A 20246-nucleotide genomic window follows, 5' to 3' on the forward strand; every position below is an offset into this window, starting at 1 on the left:
GTGTTGTTTACCTTAATGTACTGACCCTTAGTTATGACCAGGTGCTGAGTATTATGTTATACATGTATCATGTGATTTTTAGCCTCAGGTAAAATTGTGAATACCTGTTAAAATCTACAAGTTCTAAAGTTTAGTGTTTACACATCCGATTTAGGTAGCTGACACTGCAGTATCAAGACTTGTACATTTTATGACACTATGTCACAAGATGGGGATACAAATCTTTTGTGAAATTATTTGTATAGATTGATGTGTTTGTATATATGTAGCTAAGGAATCAGATACCCACAGACCCCGACTACAAATCCACTAGTGTCTTTTGTTCATATTCATTGAAATAAAATTTTGAAAATCATTTTTTCTCCAATTTTTTGTTGTTGCCTTTTTGACATATGTACTTCTTGCATATTATCAAATCTTTCGAAATTAAATCATTTCATGCTGATTTGATAAACTCTTTCAAAAACAATTTTCATTCACACCAAATGACAACAGATCCACTATCACTTTTTCATTTGCAATACCTCCACCTATGATGCATATTTCCTACGCGCAGTCCAAAAACCACCCTAAGTGGCTATCATCATCGGAAATTCCAGATTTAAGGCACTGAAGGAGGCATCTGAATTTTTTGATTAATCAAATTCAGACAATGTAATATGCTAACCTTGCTACCATCTTCAGCACATACACATCAAACTTTATCAAGCATATTTAAAAAATGAATTTCATTTTTTAAAATACATGAGGGTATGAACTTCAGGAAGCATGTAATGATGTTAGCACTTCATCAAAATCAAGCCATTGTGAAGCGATGCAGTTCATATCCTCTTGTATATTCAAAAACAAAGTTTATTTCTTATACATGTATTTACATTCTTCTTCAATTTCTGTCAGAATTCCCAGCTGTTAAAATAGACGTTCTATATTTATCTATTCATGTGTGCATTGTTTACAACTGCAACATATTCATGAGGAAATGGCTATCATTACAATTTGTAGAGATATCATGTAATTAAGGCAAAAACATTGAAAATGTAAATATTAAGGATTGCAAGTTTTCCAAAATTCAACCATTGTAGTCCGAAAGGATTCACAATATCAAGGTAAGAGCACTTATAATGAAGTAAAATTCTAGTAAAGTTCAATTCCCATGTGACAAAATCATGTCAAATGATGATATTTACAGCTAATTTCTTGTACTAGAGGACATCAGAGATAAAGATTTTATTGTCTGTTTAGAGCTCTTAGACCAAAAGTGTTGTTTCAAGTGCTTGTTTACTAATTCTTACAACAAATGACTTCGTGAAAACGATAAATTTTTCGCTTCATATGTTTGAAAGAAACATAATTATGCAGAAAAGGTATGAATCTTGCTTATAAAGTCCCTCTATATGCACAGAAAGAAAAGCTACAAAAATGTGCATTTTCCCATCAAAAGACAAAAATCTGTGGTGAAGTCAGATCTTTACACTACATAAGGTGAAGTCAGATCTTTACACTACATAAGGATACTAGTACATCAAAACACTAAAATCTGTGGTGAAGTCAGATCTTTACACTACATAAGGTGAAGTCAGATCTTTACACTACATAAGGTGAAGTCAGATCTTTACACTACATAAGGTGAAGTCAGATCTTTACACTACATAAGGTGAAGTCAGATCTTTACACTACATAAGGATACCACGACATCAAATTGATCAGTTGTGTTCTGGAGATTTTTAAGAATGAGATCTTAAAAGAATTTGTATATATCCTTAATACATAGTAAGGGGCGTGTCATAGTCTGAAAAACATATTTTTTGAAATTAGACAGCTTTCATGCAAGTTTTGACATTATACTGGTCCAGTGGTTCTTGAGAAGATTTCTCAAAACCCCACCCTATCTTCATAATTATCTCCCCTTGGAAACATATTCCTTTTAGCCAAAAGATACTTTGTGGAAAATATTAAAGATTGCCTTGTGGTTATGGAAAATGAGAAATGCTAAAAGTTAATAGACGATCGACTGACAGATGACAGATGATGGGCTTAATCTCACTTGAGCTGAGCTAAAACAAAATATCGACCCAAATGCATATCATGTGTACAGATTTAAATTCTTTCCAAGTTATTTTCATGATTTCTTGTCAAAATCCATTTTCTCATGGTTTTTATGTCCACTCCGTATAAATAGTATGGGTAGGTTATTTTTGCTACAGATTTGAATTTATGGAGGAGGCATACAGTGAATAGCAAAAATTAAACTGCAGCAATATAAAACTGTATATAGAAAATGTAGTATGTAAACATCTCATTTGTACACATGTAGTAGTGCTTTGCCAAAATACACATTTACATCCCTAAATTCTTATCAACATTACAAGGGGACAGATATCTATTCATTGACCAATGGTCATGTACTTATATGTACCCAATTACCTGAATATATTGCTTTACCTGTAGGTAACAGATTACCTGTATGTGATGGTTTACCTGTATGTAACGGTTTACCTGTATATAATGGTTTACCTGTATATAATGGTTTACCTGTATATAATGATTTACCTGTATGTAACGGTTTACCTGTATATAATGATTTACCTGTATGTAACGGTTTACCTGTATATAATGGTTTACCTGTATGTAACAGATTACCTGTATGTAATGGTTTACCTGTATGTAACAGATTACCTGTATATAATGGTTTACCTGTATGTAATGGTTTACCTGTATGTAATGGTTTACCTGTATGTAACAGTTTACCTGTATGTAACGGTTTACCTGTATGTAATGGTTTACCTGTATATAATGGTTTACCTGTATATAATGGTTTACCTGTATATAATGGTTTACCTGTATATAATGATTTACCTGTATGTAACGGTTTACCTGTATATAATGGTTTACCTGTATGTAATGGTTTACCTGTATGTAACGGTTTACCTGTATGTAATGGTTTACCTGTATGTAACGGTTTACCTGTATGTAATGGTTTACCTGTATGTAACAGATTACCTGTAGTAATGGTTTACCTGTGTATAATGGTTTACCTGTATGTAATGTTTTACCTGTATGTAATGGTTTACCTGTATGTAATGGTTTACCTGTATGTAATGGTTTACCTGTATGTAACAGATTACCTGTAGTAATGGTTTACCTGTATGTAATGGTTTACCTGTATGTAACAGATTACCTGTATGTAATGGTTTACCTGTATGTAACAGATTACCTGTATGTAATGGTTTACCTGTATGTAACAGATTACCTGTAGTAATGGTTTACCTGTGTATAATGGTTTACCTGTATGTAACAGATTACCTGTATGTAATGGTTTACCTGTATGTAATGGTTTACCTGTGTATAATGGTTTACCTGTATGTAACAGATTACCTGTAGTAATGGTTTACCTGTGTATAATGGTTTACCTGTATGTAATGGTTTACCTGTATGTAACAGATTACCTGTATGTAATGGTTTACCTGTATGTAACAGATTACCTGTATGTAATGGTTTACCTGTATGTAATGGTTTACCTGTGTATAATGGTTTACCTGTATGTAACAGATTACCTGTAGTAATGGTTTACCTGTGTATAATGGTTTACCTGTATGTAATGGTTTACCTGTGTATAATGGTTTACCTGTATGTAATGGTTTACCTGTATGTAATGGTTTACCTGTAGTAATGGTTTACCTGTATGTGACGGTTTACCTGTATGTGATGGTTTACCTGTAGTAATGGTTTACCTGTATGTAACAGATTACCTGTATGTAATGTTTTACCTGTCTAGAATGTTCTTCTCAAACGACGCCATCTCATTGTCCATTGCCTTCATCTGTGTCTCTACTTGTCTGACGCTTATAACTAGGGAGACAAATGAACCACAATCATTAATTTGATTTTCTTTTTTAGTCTAATTGCGTAAGAACTGTCATATTTCCAAAGTACATATACCACGTAAAATCGACAAAATCCAATTCTCTTCTGAGCAAAATGTGAGAAAAAAATCCTAATTCAATATATTGCCTTATAATTCTTTAAGCCACAAGGGATTGCAAGCAGTTGCATATTTATCACTTTGAAATGAGAGGCAAATATAAGATGCATCTCTCAATTATCTTGGATTCATGATATTTTCAGACTCATTCTTCATCATACAGGGAAAGTATTGCAACATTAATGAAGAAAAAATCACTAGATCTATCAATTTTTCATCAACAAATCCAGATTTATTGTAATCACAGTGTTAAATATATGTCTAGGGATCCAAAAATCACTTTCCTCATCATAAATTTTTTACTAACAAATCATACTTTCATTGTCCTAGCTTTACATGCAACATTTTAATGATGACTGTCAGGATGAAATCTTATGAATTAGAGCTTTGTGTCATGTTTAAGCAGAATCTTAAATATCCAATAGGCAATTTTATCAACTAAAATGTTGAAATGTTAATTCATTTGTCTCTACAATTCAGTGGTGGATCCAGAATTGGGGAATAGCCCAAGTTATATCTTTTCCGCCCAAAATAAGGGTGGTTGAAGGCCCCAAAATGGTAAAAAAGAGAATAATTTTGTTAAAAATATTCAACCAAAGGAGGGAGGAGCAGAGGAGGGGAGGAGGGGGGTGCAAGCCCTCTCTAGATCTGCCACTGCAGTTTATACCTTAAAACACAGTTTCATAATGAAGATAAACAATTTTGAATATTTTAACAATTCTATGAAATGAATACAGCATTGCTGATACAGTCTCATATAAAAACCTTGTGTTAAACTCACTATGCTGGCATTGAGGAGATGTTTACAAGTCACAAAAATAAGTAAATTTGTTGAGAGGTATATTCAAAGTCAGATCTTCGATCCACTCCCATCTAATAAATGTCAGGAGTGGATCAAAGATCTGATTTTAATCAGATTCGTCTAAACCTACCTACATTTAATCTGATGATTGTCGAAATTTTGCTGATAAGAACTTAATTATGACAGCTAGTTGTAAGCATGATTTTGGTTGGAAAAGGGAACTTTGAAATAATAGTTTGGAAAAAGAAAATTTTCTTCATTTAGTCATTTGTACAATATATATATAAGATGGAAAAGGCCCTTTAAAGCAACATAATTTAATTCTTATTGTACCCTTGTCTCTGATTGGTCAAATTTCAATTGAGGAATGCAGGTTATTTTTGTATAACCTGGTTTGGTATGGGGACACACACCCTTGACAACCAGAAGCCGGAACTATCTTTTTATCTCTCTCTCTCTAAATTTACACTGCAGCACTGTTTTCAGCCTTCTATGGAATAGAAAGTCAACATGTACAATAAGATACTTCGGTTTGATACACATACTGTTTTCTCGTTGTCAATTAGCATATTCTTGTATGCTAATCACTGTTGTAAATCATCTTTCTCTGTATGATGACAGAATAATTTTAAAATAGATTAAAACAAAGATACTATATTCGATTTAATGATTTACCAAGTAAGCATTGTCCTGTTCATTTTCAAATACATTTCTCACTGGGGGAAAGGGAAGGGGGGTGTTTCATTGCTGATCCGCCTTTCAACAAAGCAAACAAAAAAATTACACGTCACATTTTACCACATGACGTCAGTCACATTGACATGTGAATAGTGATTTGTCACTTGCTTACAAATTTTCTTGTGTTGGATTTACTATTAGTGACAACTCTGCATGCAAGGGTAAGTTTTCATGTAGTAGAAATTTTCTCAGAGTTAAAAGCCGCAAATTATTGCATTTTCTGATATTTGAAGACTTACTTTGGGTAGATCTAGGCCTAAACAATTCAATTTTCCGTATTTTCTCAATCTGTCGAAGATGAGCGACTTCAAAGTTGATCTCTAAAGGGCAGCGAAATATGCATTGCATGCATAGTCTACACATATTTTCTGTCATGACAAACTTCACTTTCGATTCAAAAATTTAATAAAGAGGCTAGGCTCTGTTGAACTAAGACAAATTGACGAGTTAAGATGGTGACCTTAACAGAGTCTGTAGATGCTCCGTCATTGTTGCTAAGTGAATCATTGCGCGGCTCAGTTGACTTGTATTTTTCCGAGTTTATGTACATTTTGATAAATGAAAGTTAGTATCTTTGTCTCCTGCATTAAATTATAAGGAATGACTTTAATTCTGGGGCAAGTTATACAAGTATAACCTGGTTTGGGTCAGTTTTAGCTTTTTTATAATCCGCTTCATAAACTGACCCAAACCAGGTTATACTCGTATAACTTTCCCAAGAATTAAAATCATTCCTTAAATGACCAGTGTGAAGTCAGGCTCATTTAGTTTACAGAAAACTGCATTTACAGTCCTTAATATAAATAATGATAGAAATCTTGTTAATCACCGTTCCATATCATACGTGCATCTACACAAAGACCTCACATCATATAACAGTAGATATGATTTCAGTGTCCCACACTATAACTTCACATATATTCAGAAAACTTTGTTGGTCATGCAGTTATATGTTATTGATGGCAATTCTATAATATAGAGGCAATGTCTTAAAGTTTGCTACGTATGACTTGGGGATGCGCTATGCTGCTTGTTGACACAAGCGTGCTTCTCACTTACTTGTTGAAGCTGACATAGGCCTCATTAGTGGGGCTCCTCGATGGTTGTGTCTTTTTATGTGTGCCTACAAATCAAATAAATAAATTGTCAATCAAAACCAGTAACACAGGTACTAATTTGAGCACTAATTAAAGGAAAATAGGAATGGCCACCTGTGATCCTTTTGAACAAGAACTAATTCATTCTCAATATAGATTTTGAATTGGTACATTGTACTGTGGTGTAGCGGATGACTTTGTGTACCTCAATATTACACATACTTGAGAAATAATTTCATTTTTGTAAATACATGGGGGCATGAACTGCGACACTATCTGCCAGCTTACTTAATGAAATGAATTAACAAACGCTTCATGAAAAGTATGCCAGCACAAAGCATTGCAGTTCATACCCATGTGTATTTTCAAAAAAGAAAGTTACTTTTTATATTTACATTCTATTTTCATTTCTGTTGGAATTCTCAACCATTAAAAAAAGACGTATTATATTTATCAAGATTCATACGCACATTGTTCATATCTGCATCGCATTTATGACGAAATAGCAAACATTACAATACGCCGGTTTTGAGATACGTCCAAGTTATTTCCCTTTGCAGAACTCTCGTACATTATTAAGTGAGACGCGAAACAATTTGTTTACATGTGGGACTAATATTCATCACTGCGTAAGTGAATGTACTCAGTAAGTTTCTCATACGCTGTTTGATAAACCGAGGTCGACTGATACACAAACTAAGTAAGTTATAAGTATTTAGGGAGTAATTAAATACATAGAATTCTTATCATTTTACATTATATTGCTGGTCAAAAGTACAATATCTAAGATATTACTTGCAAATATGAAATGGTTTTTATATTTCCACTTTAGTAAAACATTTCTTTCAACAGTATTTTGTATTTTCACACATTTACATATTTAAAGAGAATTAAGCCGCTTTTATTTGTATGCAAAACTTTGATCCCCCCTTTTGGCCCCATCCTATCCTTGGGAGCCATGATTTTAACCAACTTAAATCTGAAATATGCCTGAAAGCTTTCATGTAAATATCAGCTTTTCTGGCTCAGTGGTTCTTGAGAAGAAGATTTTTCCTATATATTTGTATGTAAAACTTTGATCCCCCTTGTGGTCCCATCCAAACCCCAGGGGCCATGATTTGAACAAACTTGAATCTGAATTATGTCAGGAAGCTTTCATGTAAATCTCAGCTTTTCTGGCTCAGTGGTTCTTGAGAAGAAGATTTTTAAAGATTTATCCTATATATTTGTAAGTAAAACTTTGATCCCCTATTGTGGCCCCATCCAACCCCCGGGGGCCATGATTTGAACAAACTTGAATCTGCACTATGTCATGAAGCTTTCATGTAAATTTCAGCTTTTCTGGCCCAGTGGTTGTTGAGAAGAAGATTTTTAAATGACCCCACCCTGTTTTTGCATTTTTGTGATTATCTCCCCTTTGAAAGGGACATGGCCCTTCATTTGAACAAACTTGAAAGCCCTTCACCCAAGGATGCTTTGTGGCAAGTTTGGTTGAAATTGGCCCAGTAATTCTTGAGAAGAAGTTGAAAATGTGAAAAGTTTACGACACCGATGACGACAGACAAATTTTGATCAGAAAAGCTCACTTGAGCCTTTGGCTCAGGTGAGGTACAAAGACTCTAGTCTTTGTTTACATAACATAGATTTAAGGCTAAAATATTGCTTTTATTCTTACGTTCAGAAGGTCACAATTTTGGCTGTAAGCATTAAATAAGTCATATTTTCTATGTTTAATATCAAAAATGCAAAATATCTTTTTCAAAAATCGTGAACCAGTCCCTTTAATGTTAAAAAATCCATGAATTTCAAAATTCAACATTGCAACCAACTTCAGCAGAAACATTTTGATTTAAACACTAAAAAAAAAATTTATTTTCACAAAGTTTGGCTTCATTGATCTGGCCACCAACTATTTAGACAATTCACCTTCAGGCCCAACTTTTGTTAGATCCAAACTCAGTTACTCTTCCGTTATTTTGCATCATGTATCTGAAATTTACTCATGTTCTAGATCCAGATGAGCATATCTTACTAAAAACATTAGCATTCACTAAAAATTCATACATTAATCCGGAAATTAATTTAAAAAATCTATCTCCGAGTCTGTTTTAGCAAGGTGTAAATTGTAAAGAAAAGATGTCTGATGGCATCGATCATTTGTCCCATTAACGACTCCCTGATTAAGTTTTAACTGATCTTTGCGTTGATGTGTTGAGTAAACAGCCTTTACAGATCAAGACATTACATCAATTTGTGTACATATTGTACCCTCTGTATCTGCAATGCATGGCTGCAATGTTCAACAATGAACAAACCTACACCCTATTGGATATTACTATCTAAATCAATCGATATTTAATGAATTGAACACCACTGCCATACATTACAATGCACTCAGCTGTGATTTAATATCAGTCTCTTCAAATCACAAGTGTGCACATGTGTTTATGTAACAGATGCAATCACATGAGTGAGAACCATTACCAAATGGTAGCAAATTTCCAACAATTTATTTCTATTGACACACATTTACACTAGGGACCAATAAGTCTGATGCTTTTTACAATGCACAACATTGTTAGGAAGAAAGGCGAACCAAGTGTGGGTAACAAAGGACGGATACACCAGCGATTGTTTCCGGATCTTTAAACACATGACAACAGCAAGAAATGCATGAGAATTTGATTGCATGTGAATACATCTGTCATTTAATTTGGAGTTTTCTTCAGGTATTAGTGCATCAAAATAATTGGTGCGTCTGACCAGATCAAAGCAGTAGTCGTTCATGTGACAGACAGTTCAGTTAATTAGAATATCGTTTAAGCACCCAGTAGAATGAATAGATATTTTTAAAGAGTATATGCATGTTTCACCTTCGAATGAAATTTATACATGTAAAATTTCAAACCCACGTGATTTACTGAATGTAAGTAAATAATTGATGATGTCCATGATTAATGAAATCAATGAATACAATTATCAATAGTTTAAAAGAACAAATGGCCCAGCTATTATTATTTCAATCTTAGACAATTTTGTATAAATACTAATATCTATATTAACAAGACCTACCTGTACTTAAACAGAAAATTAGGGCACTGAAATTCAATTTTCTGTTTAATATCATCATATATTTCCACTATAGTTAGTTGTCCAATCACCTGAAAATTATATTTTTTTTTTTAAAAAGTACCGACTTTCATAAAAATTGAACCACATACATGTATGACATGAGTTATTTGAAAGAGGATAGTTTTGTATCAATTTTTGGGGGAACTTACTTTTGGCAAAGGTTTGTGTACAGTAAAGATTGATTTTGTTTCTGTTATAATATCAGGCATGCTAATAAATAACAGTTTTACTGAGGCATAAATTTATCAACACATTGATAAATAATTCCATCTATATGGTATTCCTATAACCCTGCATAAAATATAACTCTAAAATGATACTCAACTGTGGGCCCCGGTGGAGATAATATAAATGCATTTTACATTTAATGAAAACACAATCTCCTACAAATCTAAAGGACTGAAAGACGTATCAGAAGCTAATCGATGATTTAATGAGATAACGAGCATTGATCAATCACCTATGAAACAGCTTATGCAGTGTTTAAATGATAGTAATCAGAAATCAAGTAGGATTGTGATTGATTCCCAGTAGGGCTATTTGCAGACAATGTGGCTTTCCATTGCATATTACCATTCTGTAATGGACTCTGTAGTCTCATCCTCTTTGTAATTAAGCGTTTTTTCTTCTTTTGATAAAACTAAAATGCTTTATTGATAACAGAGTAACAAGGAAATGGTGTGTATCTACACAACATGGAGGGTCTCCGACAACACCAAGAGGCACGGTTTTGTAAAACTGGGTGTTTTACATAGCATATGGTGGCCATGTATATAGTTACATGTCTTTTAAACAATCACAAAATGGGTGATTAAATTGCTAAAAGTGGGTGATACTTATTATATTTATTTTACAGACATATGTAAAAAAAAAAAAAAAAAGAAAAAAAAAAAAGAACCCACTTTCAGTGGGGATAATAACAATTTGACCAAATTTGGGGGCTGTGAACCTCTCATAGGGGTTCAGTTGCAACTACATGCAAGTTGCACATCTCAACACATGTCATATTTAGGTAGTACACTTTTGCGAATTGTTACCTTAACCAGATTAAAAACAAGCTTCTTGAGGAGTAGATCATGGGTTGGATTGAGCCCCACTCACAACAGACTCGGTAACAGTTTCTCTTTCACCAAGTGCTCGGGCATAAGATTAGAAGTGAAAAAAAGAAAGTCACAGGTCTTTGAATAAAATTTTAAAAACAAATGATCCACGCCATGACGGGCATTAACATGATAAAGAATTCTCACTGTAATGACTTGTTTGTGAAGACAAAAATTTGTGAGGCAAATGCGTTTTATCTCACAAATATTTCTTGCATGCAAATACATATATGTAATAATAATCTTAAATTCCTAAATCAGACATTAAAAAAAAACCCAATGAACATTAGCTATATACTAGCTATTGACTGACTTGCACGGATGTTGGTTCTAGGGGATCATTTTGTGGGAGGAAATGGAGTACCCCGAGGAAACCCGCTTGTCTGAGTGGGTGACCAGTATAACCTCTCATATACAACCCACTACTGATCTCAGGGATTAAACTCCGGTCGCAGCGGTGAGAAGTGAGTGTGTTAACCACTACACTACTCGGACATCACACAAATACCTGTTTGTTTGTGCGTTAATCACTACACTACTCGGACATCACACAAATACCTGTTTGTTTGTTAACCACTACACTACTAGGACATCACACAAATACCTGTTTGTTTGTGCGTTAACCACTACACTACTCGGACATCACACAAATACCTGTTTGTTTGTTTGTGCGTTAATCACTACACTACTCGAACATCACACAAATACCTGTTTGTTTGTGCGTTAATCACTACACTACTCGGACATCACACAAATACCTGTTTGTTTGTGCGTTAATCACTACACTACTCGGACATCACACAAATACCTGTTTGTTTGTGCGTTAATCACTACACTACTCGGACATCACACAAATACCTGTTTGTTTGTGCGTTATTCACTACACTACTCGGACATCACACAAATACCTGTTTGTTTGTGCATTAATCACTACACTACTCGGACATCACACAAATACCTGTTTGTTTGTTAACCACTACACTACTAGGACATCACACAAATACCTGTTTGTTTGTGCGTTAACCACTACACTACTCGGACATCACACAAATACCTGTTTGTTTGTGCGTTAATCACTACACTACTCGAACATCACACAAATACCTGTTTGTTTGTGCGTTAATCACTACACTACTCGGACATCACACAAATACCTGTTTGTTTGTGCGTTAATCACTACACTACTCGGACATCACACAAATACCTGTTTGTTTGTGCGTTAATCACTACACTACTCGGACATCACACAAATACCTGTTTGTTTGTGCGTTATTCACTACACTACTCGGACATCACACAAATACCTGTTTGTTTGTGCGTTAATCACTACACTACTCGGACATCACACAAATACCTGTTTGTTTGTGCGTTAATCACTACACTACTCGGACATCACACAAATACCTGTTTGTTTGTGCGTTAATCACTACACTACTCGGACATCACACAAATACCTGTTTGTTTGTGCGTTAATCACTACACTACTCGGACATCACACAAATACCTGTTTGTTTGTGCGTTATTCACTACACTACTCGGACATCACACAAATACCTGTTTGTTTGTGCGTTAATCACTACACTACTCGGACATCACACAAATACCTGTTTGTTTGTGCGTTAATCACTACACTACTCGGACATCACACAAATACCTGTTTGTTTGTGCGTTAATCACTACACTACTCGGACATCACACAAATACCTGTTTGTTTGTGCGTTAATCACTACACTACTCGGACATCACACAAATACCTGTTTGTTTGTTAACCACTACACTACTAGGACATTACACAAATACCTGTTTGTTTGTGCATTAATCACTACACTACTCGGACATTACACAAATACCTGTTTGTTTGTGCGTTAATCACTACACTACTTGGACATTACACAAATACCTGTTTGTTTGTGTACTGTTAATCACTACACTACTAGGACATCACACAAATACCTGTTTGTTTACAGAATTTAGGTTATCTTATATGATACAGAATTATAATCCCATTTCTAATTTCTGTTTAATGAACATACAAAATCCAACTGACCCCATCAAGGATCTCCAGCTGAGGAATGACTGCCTGGATTTCTGCCATATAGTGGGAATGCTCGGATCCGGGGGCACAAAATGGGTTCTCATAAAGAAACAGCTCGGCAATGTCCTCACACCTCTCTAAATAACACTGGGGAAAAAAACACAAACAATTCACCACAAATAATATCTCTCATTACATGTGTCATCATCAATTTCAAAATTCTAAAGATTACATCATGCACTCTGTTTCAATAAAACTTGCATGACATATGGGGGAAGAAATTGTGAGTGGTTAAATAATACAGAAAAAGGTGTTCAATTAGAAAATGAATTTTTTGGGAAAATATATGAGGGTATGAACTGCAATGCTTCATGCTGGCGTTAGCACTTCATGAAAAGTATGTCTGTTTGAAATATTGCAGTTCATACTCTCATGTATTTTCAAAAGTGAAATTTATTTTTTATATTTACATTTTACTTTAATTTCTTTAATAATTCACAGCAATTAACATAGACGTACTATACTCATCAAGATTCATATCCACATCATTCACAACTGGAATGCATTCATGAGGATATGATTTTAAAAATACGAAAGACAAAAACACTGGAAATGTAAATATCACAAAATATTCCGTCCTCGTTCTACAGCTTGACGTGCCTGACTGTTTGAACAACGATAGAGTTACATAAAGTTCTAAGGAATCTATTTCAGTTTTACATATTATATTGTCCACTAATAATAAATAATACCAACCACTTCATCCAATGTTTTGATGTTGTTACAGCTGACGTTGAAAACCTCCAGTCGGGGGAAAAACTCAGGAACAAAGGAGAGCTCAGAAATCCGGTTCCCTGAAGTATATAACTCTTGAAGATTCCTACAAAGGAAAAGATTATCACGAAATCAACAAGATATGTTTTAGAAACATATATGCCCCCAGAATAACAAGTTTGATGTCTGTCAAGCAAAGAGTTCTTGAGCTACCGAGCAAACAACACTTGGTTTATTAACTGAACGACCGACACAGACGGGTGTAAAGTTGCAAACTACTCTACCCCCTTTTTCAAAGGGGGCATAAAAACATCTCTACAACATAAAACTGTGAGAGTATGAGATGGACTTACCTGGTCTTTCCTAGTGGTCTTAAACTGTTTATCTGATTACAGGAAACATTTAAAGTCTGCAAGAAAATCACAGTCTATCAAATGTTACAAATACTAAGTATATTGATCCTGTTTCTTAAAGAGCAAATCAAATTGTCTTATACATCTATGTGAAAGCATATTCATTGTAACATCATATGAAAATGCATTCACTTTTTGCTGATGTAGCTCCAGATTGCTCACATATGCAGTGCATTGTAATTACATGACAATAATTAGAAAATTTAGTTATAATTCAGAATACAGCCTGATTTTCACTGCAGTTTAATTTTTGCTATTTTCATGGTAGGTCAAAATTGTGACATTAAAAACTGAAGTAAATACCGTATATAAATATAAATTTAGGCCATACCATTCATATAGATTGGACATAAAAACCATGAAATCCAAACTGTTTGAAAACAGACTTAGAAATTCATTGTTGCAGTATGACAGTTAAGTTCAGCATTCAAAGGGAACTAAGCCATTGACATACCTGAAGATTAGGAAGTGTTTTAAGTCCGGATAAATCTGTGATTCTGTTTTTTGAGATATCAATGTCTTGTAATTTTTTACATCGTGAAAGATCGATAGTCTTGATTCTGTTTCCTGCTGCATAGCACTCCTCCAGATTGGGCAGGTAATTCAAAGCCTAGAACAATGAGGTCAAAACTTTTAAAAATAAGGAGGATTTGAACACAGCAACTAATTTCTAGAGGAAATATACCATGATTTTCACTACATAACATTATTCCTGCATACAGGGGAGTATTCACTCGTTTTATTTTCGTCCCCTTCATCCCCACCGCCAATGGGTAATTTTAAAATCTCTGTACTATACTTGTTATAAATTCCTGTGTCTGGGTGAATTCAAAATGGAGTGAATTACTAAAACGAAATGTGTTGAAAGAACAAAATGTGTTGAAAGAAGGAAACACTTAAAATACAAGCATGATGATCCAATCTGTTCATATCTTTTATACTGTTTCATTATCCGACATTGTGCATGTATGTAATGAATGGAAATAGATTTACCCTAAAGTTACTGAACAAAATTAAGATCAGAGAAAAGATTGACAAAACTTACTGATAAATTATCCAGCAAATTGTAACTGATGTTAATGGACGTTAACTGAACACAGCAGGACAACTCCGAGGCTTCTAGGCGTAATATCTTGTTACAGTCTATCCGAAGATTTTTTAACTTAGTCAGTGTTGAAAGACCTTTACCTGAAATAAATCAAAATGAAACTTGTTGGTGTGTTAAAATTTGTTTTTGATTTTCACTAGGAGTATAAACTCTTTATGATACACTGGGTTGGAAGTCTTACCTAAGTGCTTCACTTTGTTGTACTGAAGTTGTAATGTAACTAACTCCTTCAAACTAAAAAAGAAAATCACAAAAATGAAAAAAAAAATTATACATAGTTATGCCATTTCCATTATCCAAAGTTACACGCAAACTTATTTGAAATATTCTGAAATCATTCTAAATGTTTATAACATTTAAAGATTTCTTGTGAATTTTCTGTCTTCAAACAAATATACACCACAGCATTACGATAACTACATAGCAGTATGTTATGACTCTAATGACTGATAAAACACTACGGTATTTTTTTAGAAATCCAGCCCACATGTTGTCCTCTCTTTGAGACCAAATGAAGAAAAACTTTGTCCTGTATTAAAAGTTAAAACTGGCCCCTACAAACCTGAACTAGTAAAGGGGGGGGGGGGATGTAAAAATCATTTGCGAAAGTACAGGCTAGGTTAAAAATAGCAAATGGGTGGAAGTAGGACGGCTGAATTGTTAAACCATATAAATAATGGGCTAAGTTAAAGTTCTGTATCATATTGATGCTTGGACAGGGAGACAAGATATCAATTTTCTAATATGCCAGCAACTTCTTCTATGAGCGGGGTCACAATGATTTCAAAATACATTTACAATGAACTTACTTTTTAAGATTTTCTACTGCAGTGAGTCGGTTGTCATAAAGTTTTAACTCTCTAAGGTCCTAAAACACAATTTAAAAGATAAAAATTGTACATAAAAGTATAATGTTGTGAAATTGTCCTTCAATATATGCAGAAGAAGAATGATATATCTCACTGTGTATGAATTCCATATTACAACCTACCTTAGACTGGTCAAAATTTTCTATGTGTTCTATGAAATTACAGGATAAGTCTAGCACTCTCAAATTTGGAAACTGAAAAGGTCAACATTTTTTAGATTATTCTACATTGGAAGACATGAAATTCTTGAAACAAGGAATATTGAAATGGATAACAAAAATTTATAGGTTGACTTGAATGACAAAAATGTGCTTTTCATGTTGACTAGGATGAAGAAAAAAAACAAGAGGCCCATAGGCCACATCGCTCACCTGAGTCACCTTGGCTCATATTTAAAGATTTTTCCTATATATTCACATGTAAAACTTTGATCCCTATAGTGCCCCCAACCTACTCTCGGGGGCCATGATTTTTTCAAAATTGGAATGTGGACTATGTCAGGAAGCTTTCATGTGAATGTAAACTTTTCTGGCCCAGTGATTTTTCAGAAGAAGATTTTTAATGATTTTTCCTTTATATTTGTATGTAAAACTTTGATTCCCTATTGTGGCCCCAACCTACTCTCGGGGGCCACGATTTTTTCAAAATTGGAATGTGGACTATGTCAGGAAGCTTTCATGTGAATGTAAACTTTTCTGGCCCAGTGATTTTTCAGAAGAAGATTTTTAATGATTTTTCCTTTATATTTGTATGTAAAACTTTGATCCCCTATTGTGGCCCCATCCTATCCTCAGGGGCCATGATTTGAACAAACTTCAATCTGCACTATGCTAGAAAGCTTTCATGTAAATTTCCACTTTCTTGGCCCAGTAGTTTTTGAGAAGAAGATTTTTAAAGATTTTTCCTATATATTTCTATGTAAAACTTTGATCCCCCTTTGTGGCCCCATCCTGCCCCCCAGGGGCCATGATTTTTATAAACATGAATTTGCAATATGTCAGGAAGCTTTCATACAAATTTCCACTTTCCTGGCCCAGTAGTTTTTGAGAAGAAGATTTTTAAAGATGTTTCCTATATATTTGTATGTAAAACTTTGATCCCCTATTGTGGCCCCATCCAACCCCCAGGGACCATGATTTTAACAAACTTGAATCTGCACTATATCATGAAGCTTTCATTTAAATCTCAGCTTTTTAAATGATATTTAATATTGTTACATTTTTGTTATTATCTCCCCTTTGAAAGGGACATGGCCCTTTATTTGAACAAACTTGAAAGCCATTCACTGGAGAAGAAGATTTTTAAAAGTTGTTAATGAATTTTCACTATTTTGATTGATTGATTGATTGATGTTTTCCGCCACACTCAACAATTTTTCAGTTATATGGTGGCAACCAATTTTTATTGGTGGAAGAGAGAACCCAGATACAATGTACCTGGGAAGAGACCACCGACCTTCCGAAAGTAAACTGGGAAACTTTCTCACTTACCGGCGAGAACGGGATTGGAACCCGCGCCGACAGAGGTGTGAGGCCTTGTGATTTTGAGCACGATGCTCTAACCACTTGGCCACGGAGGTCCCTTTCACTATTTTGCTATTATCTCCCCTTGGAAAGGGGTGTGGCTCTTCATTTGCACAAACTTAAATCCCTTTCACCCAAGGATGTTTTGTGCCTAGTTTGGTTGAAATTGGCCCGGTGGTTTTGGAGAAGACGATGAAAATGTGAAAAGTTTACAATGACGCCTACGGCAACAATTAAGGAAAATGGACAAGTTTCCATCAGATAAGCTCACTTGAGTGAGCTAAAAACATTATGAATGTAATGCTGACTTGAATGTAAAAAATAACTAAACAAACAAGGTAATGTTGACCTAAATGAAACAAGAGGCCCACAGGCCTTATCGGTCACCTGAATACTAGTGAAAAAGTATCACTACTTCCATGGGCTATGAAATCTAGAAAAAATTTCCTGTTCTGAATATCTAAGCTGAACTTACACATAAATACTATATACTAAGTTTGACCCCACCCTAGGGTCAAAACCCTTACTCTGGGGAAAATCAAATTTACAATTTTGGTAAAAGACTACCTGCTCTATCCATTTAGTTTCAATTTAGTATCAAAAGCACTAAAGAAAATGTTATTTAAGTGTTTTACACATAAACACTATATAACAAGTTTGCCCCCCCCCCCCCACCCCCCCCCACCCCCCGGGTCAGAACCCCTACAATGTTGGTAGAGGCTTTCCTGCTCTACATTAATATGCATTTAGATTTTTCTTACATGTGTGTGGTTCTTGAGAAGAAGATTTTTGAAAATTGGTCATTTTTGGGCAGTTTTTGCACTGCCACTAAGGCTCAAGGGGTGCAGGAATCCTGGAATTTACAATTTATGTTCTCCTTGTTCCAAATATGTTTTATACCAAATTTGAAAAGAATTGGAATGATAGTTATCAAAAAGTTAAAAATGTCTATTGTTCACACATTTGATAACTGACCATTTTGGCCCCACCCTGATACCAAAACCTCTATCCCTGGAATAATCAAATTTACAATTTTGGTATAGGACTACCTGTTTTTCCTAAATATCTATTTACTTTCAATTTAGTATCAATAGCATTAAAGAAGATGTAATTTAAGTGTTTTACACATAAACACTATATAATAAATTTGGCCCACCCTGGGGTCAAAACCCCTACCCTGGGGATCATGAAATTTACAACTTTGGTAGAGGCCTTCCTGCTCTACATCACTAATCATTTAGTTTTTCTTACATATGTGTGGTTCTTGAGAAGAAGATTTTTGAAAATTGGTCAATTTTGGGCAGTTTTAGCCCCACCCCTAGGGCCCCAGGGGTGCTGGAGTCCTGAAATTTAAACTTTATGTCCCCCTTGTCCCAATGATGCTTCATACCAAATTTGAAAAGAATTGGACTGGTAGTTATTAAGAAGAAGTTAAAAATGTTCAATTGTTAACGCACGATGACGGACGACAACCGATTGCAATAAGTCACTTCAGTTTACTCAGGTGACCTAAAAAAACTCAATGCAATGTTGACTTGAGTGACAAAAATCATGGAAAGCCATAAATACAATGTTGTATAGATTGCACACCTTGTCTAACTTTGGCACCAGAGTAAGTTCTTCTGCGTGTAAATTAATGTCATAGATTCTGCCAACATCTGTTTCCTGGTTTTGGTCCAACTGATAATAAAAAATCATTTCAAAACCAAATTAATTTCACCTACACATGATTGTAAACTGGGCCATACATTAATGTCAGATATGGTTCTTGTACGGTTGTTAAATAAGTGTTAAAGAAATCTTATCATTTTAAATAAATTCAGTTTATTACTTGACTGCAGACAAACTTCATTATACAACATGAATAATCTTTTAGTTACAATAAGAAAAAATATTCAGAAGAGTCATCTCCCTTACAATCTCCTGCTCTGTCACAGTTTTCGGTGTTCTTTTTTCCCAGGATTCCAACTCCTGTCCCGTCTCACTCTCTGACTGACTTGGTGTACCCCTAGCGCTGGCAAAATGATCCTTGACCCTGGCCGATGACCCGGGTGACTTACGAGAGCGAGAAGAACTAGGAGGACTAGGATTATATTTTTTAGAAAACGGCCTAGAGCTTAAGTCATTTGTTGGAGGAGTAGTCTGTTTTACTTTCACTTTCCCTGATCTAGTACTTGAGTGGTCATTAGTGGCCCTTCCTACCACTGTGTCACTGTGAGCGGCTGTAGGAACTTCGCTATATTGTGTTGGACCACATGATTCATCTGTAAACTTTCTGATTGGAGGTGGTGGAGGTAGAATTTGTCTGCAAAAATAACTTCAGTTGAACTTTGGTATCTCAAACACCATGGTTATGTCGAAGTGAGTTGAAATTCCCAACAATATTTTCTTAATGTATTTTAACCTCTTGGATATCTCAAAGATTTTTATCAGCTCCATCAAGTTCGAGATGACGAGGTTTGACTATATACAAAATTAGCAAAAAATCTACAAAAAAGCAAACTTTTAAATTGGAAACAAGAGTTACTGTGAGCAATGCTCATTAAGAATACCCCCCCCCCCCCACTTACCCCAATCTCCCAAAGGGTGTAGTTAATAGGTATAAATTACCTCTTTCCTGAGTGTAAAAATATGGTATGCCTTTGTAGAAGAAAATGGAAGATATAGTCCGAA

At 34.7% G+C, this 20246-nt stretch overlaps 1 protein-coding gene across 1 annotated transcript in view; it reads right to left on the reverse strand.

Moving 5' to 3' along the window:
- Nucleotides 1-20246, reverse strand: part of LOC125671095 (protein phosphatase 1 regulatory subunit pprA-like) — a 36251-nt gene that overhangs the window by 11774 nt on the left and 4231 nt on the right. Inside the window, exons 2-13 of the mRNA XM_048906551.2 lie at nucleotides 19491-19878; nucleotides 19164-19253; nucleotides 16173-16244; nucleotides 15991-16049; nucleotides 15363-15415; nucleotides 15119-15261; nucleotides 14528-14683; nucleotides 14014-14069; nucleotides 13643-13766; nucleotides 12899-13033; nucleotides 6582-6645; nucleotides 3768-3849 (exon numbers count right to left, since the gene is read on the reverse strand). Of these exons, the coding sequence (XP_048762508.2) occupies nucleotides 3768-3849; nucleotides 6582-6645; nucleotides 12899-13033; nucleotides 13643-13766; nucleotides 14014-14069; nucleotides 14528-14683; nucleotides 15119-15261; nucleotides 15363-15415; nucleotides 15991-16049; nucleotides 16173-16244; nucleotides 19164-19253; nucleotides 19491-19878 (1422 nt within the window). The remainder of the gene's footprint in view (nucleotides 1-3767; nucleotides 3850-6581; nucleotides 6646-12898; nucleotides 13034-13642; nucleotides 13767-14013; nucleotides 14070-14527; nucleotides 14684-15118; nucleotides 15262-15362; nucleotides 15416-15990; nucleotides 16050-16172; nucleotides 16245-19163; nucleotides 19254-19490; nucleotides 19879-20246) is intronic.

Source organism: Ostrea edulis, chromosome 4 (assembly GCF_947568905.1).
Source record: "Ostrea edulis chromosome 4, xbOstEdul1.1, whole genome shotgun sequence".
NCBI classification, from domain to species: domain Eukaryota; kingdom Metazoa; phylum Mollusca; class Bivalvia; order Ostreida; family Ostreidae; genus Ostrea; species Ostrea edulis.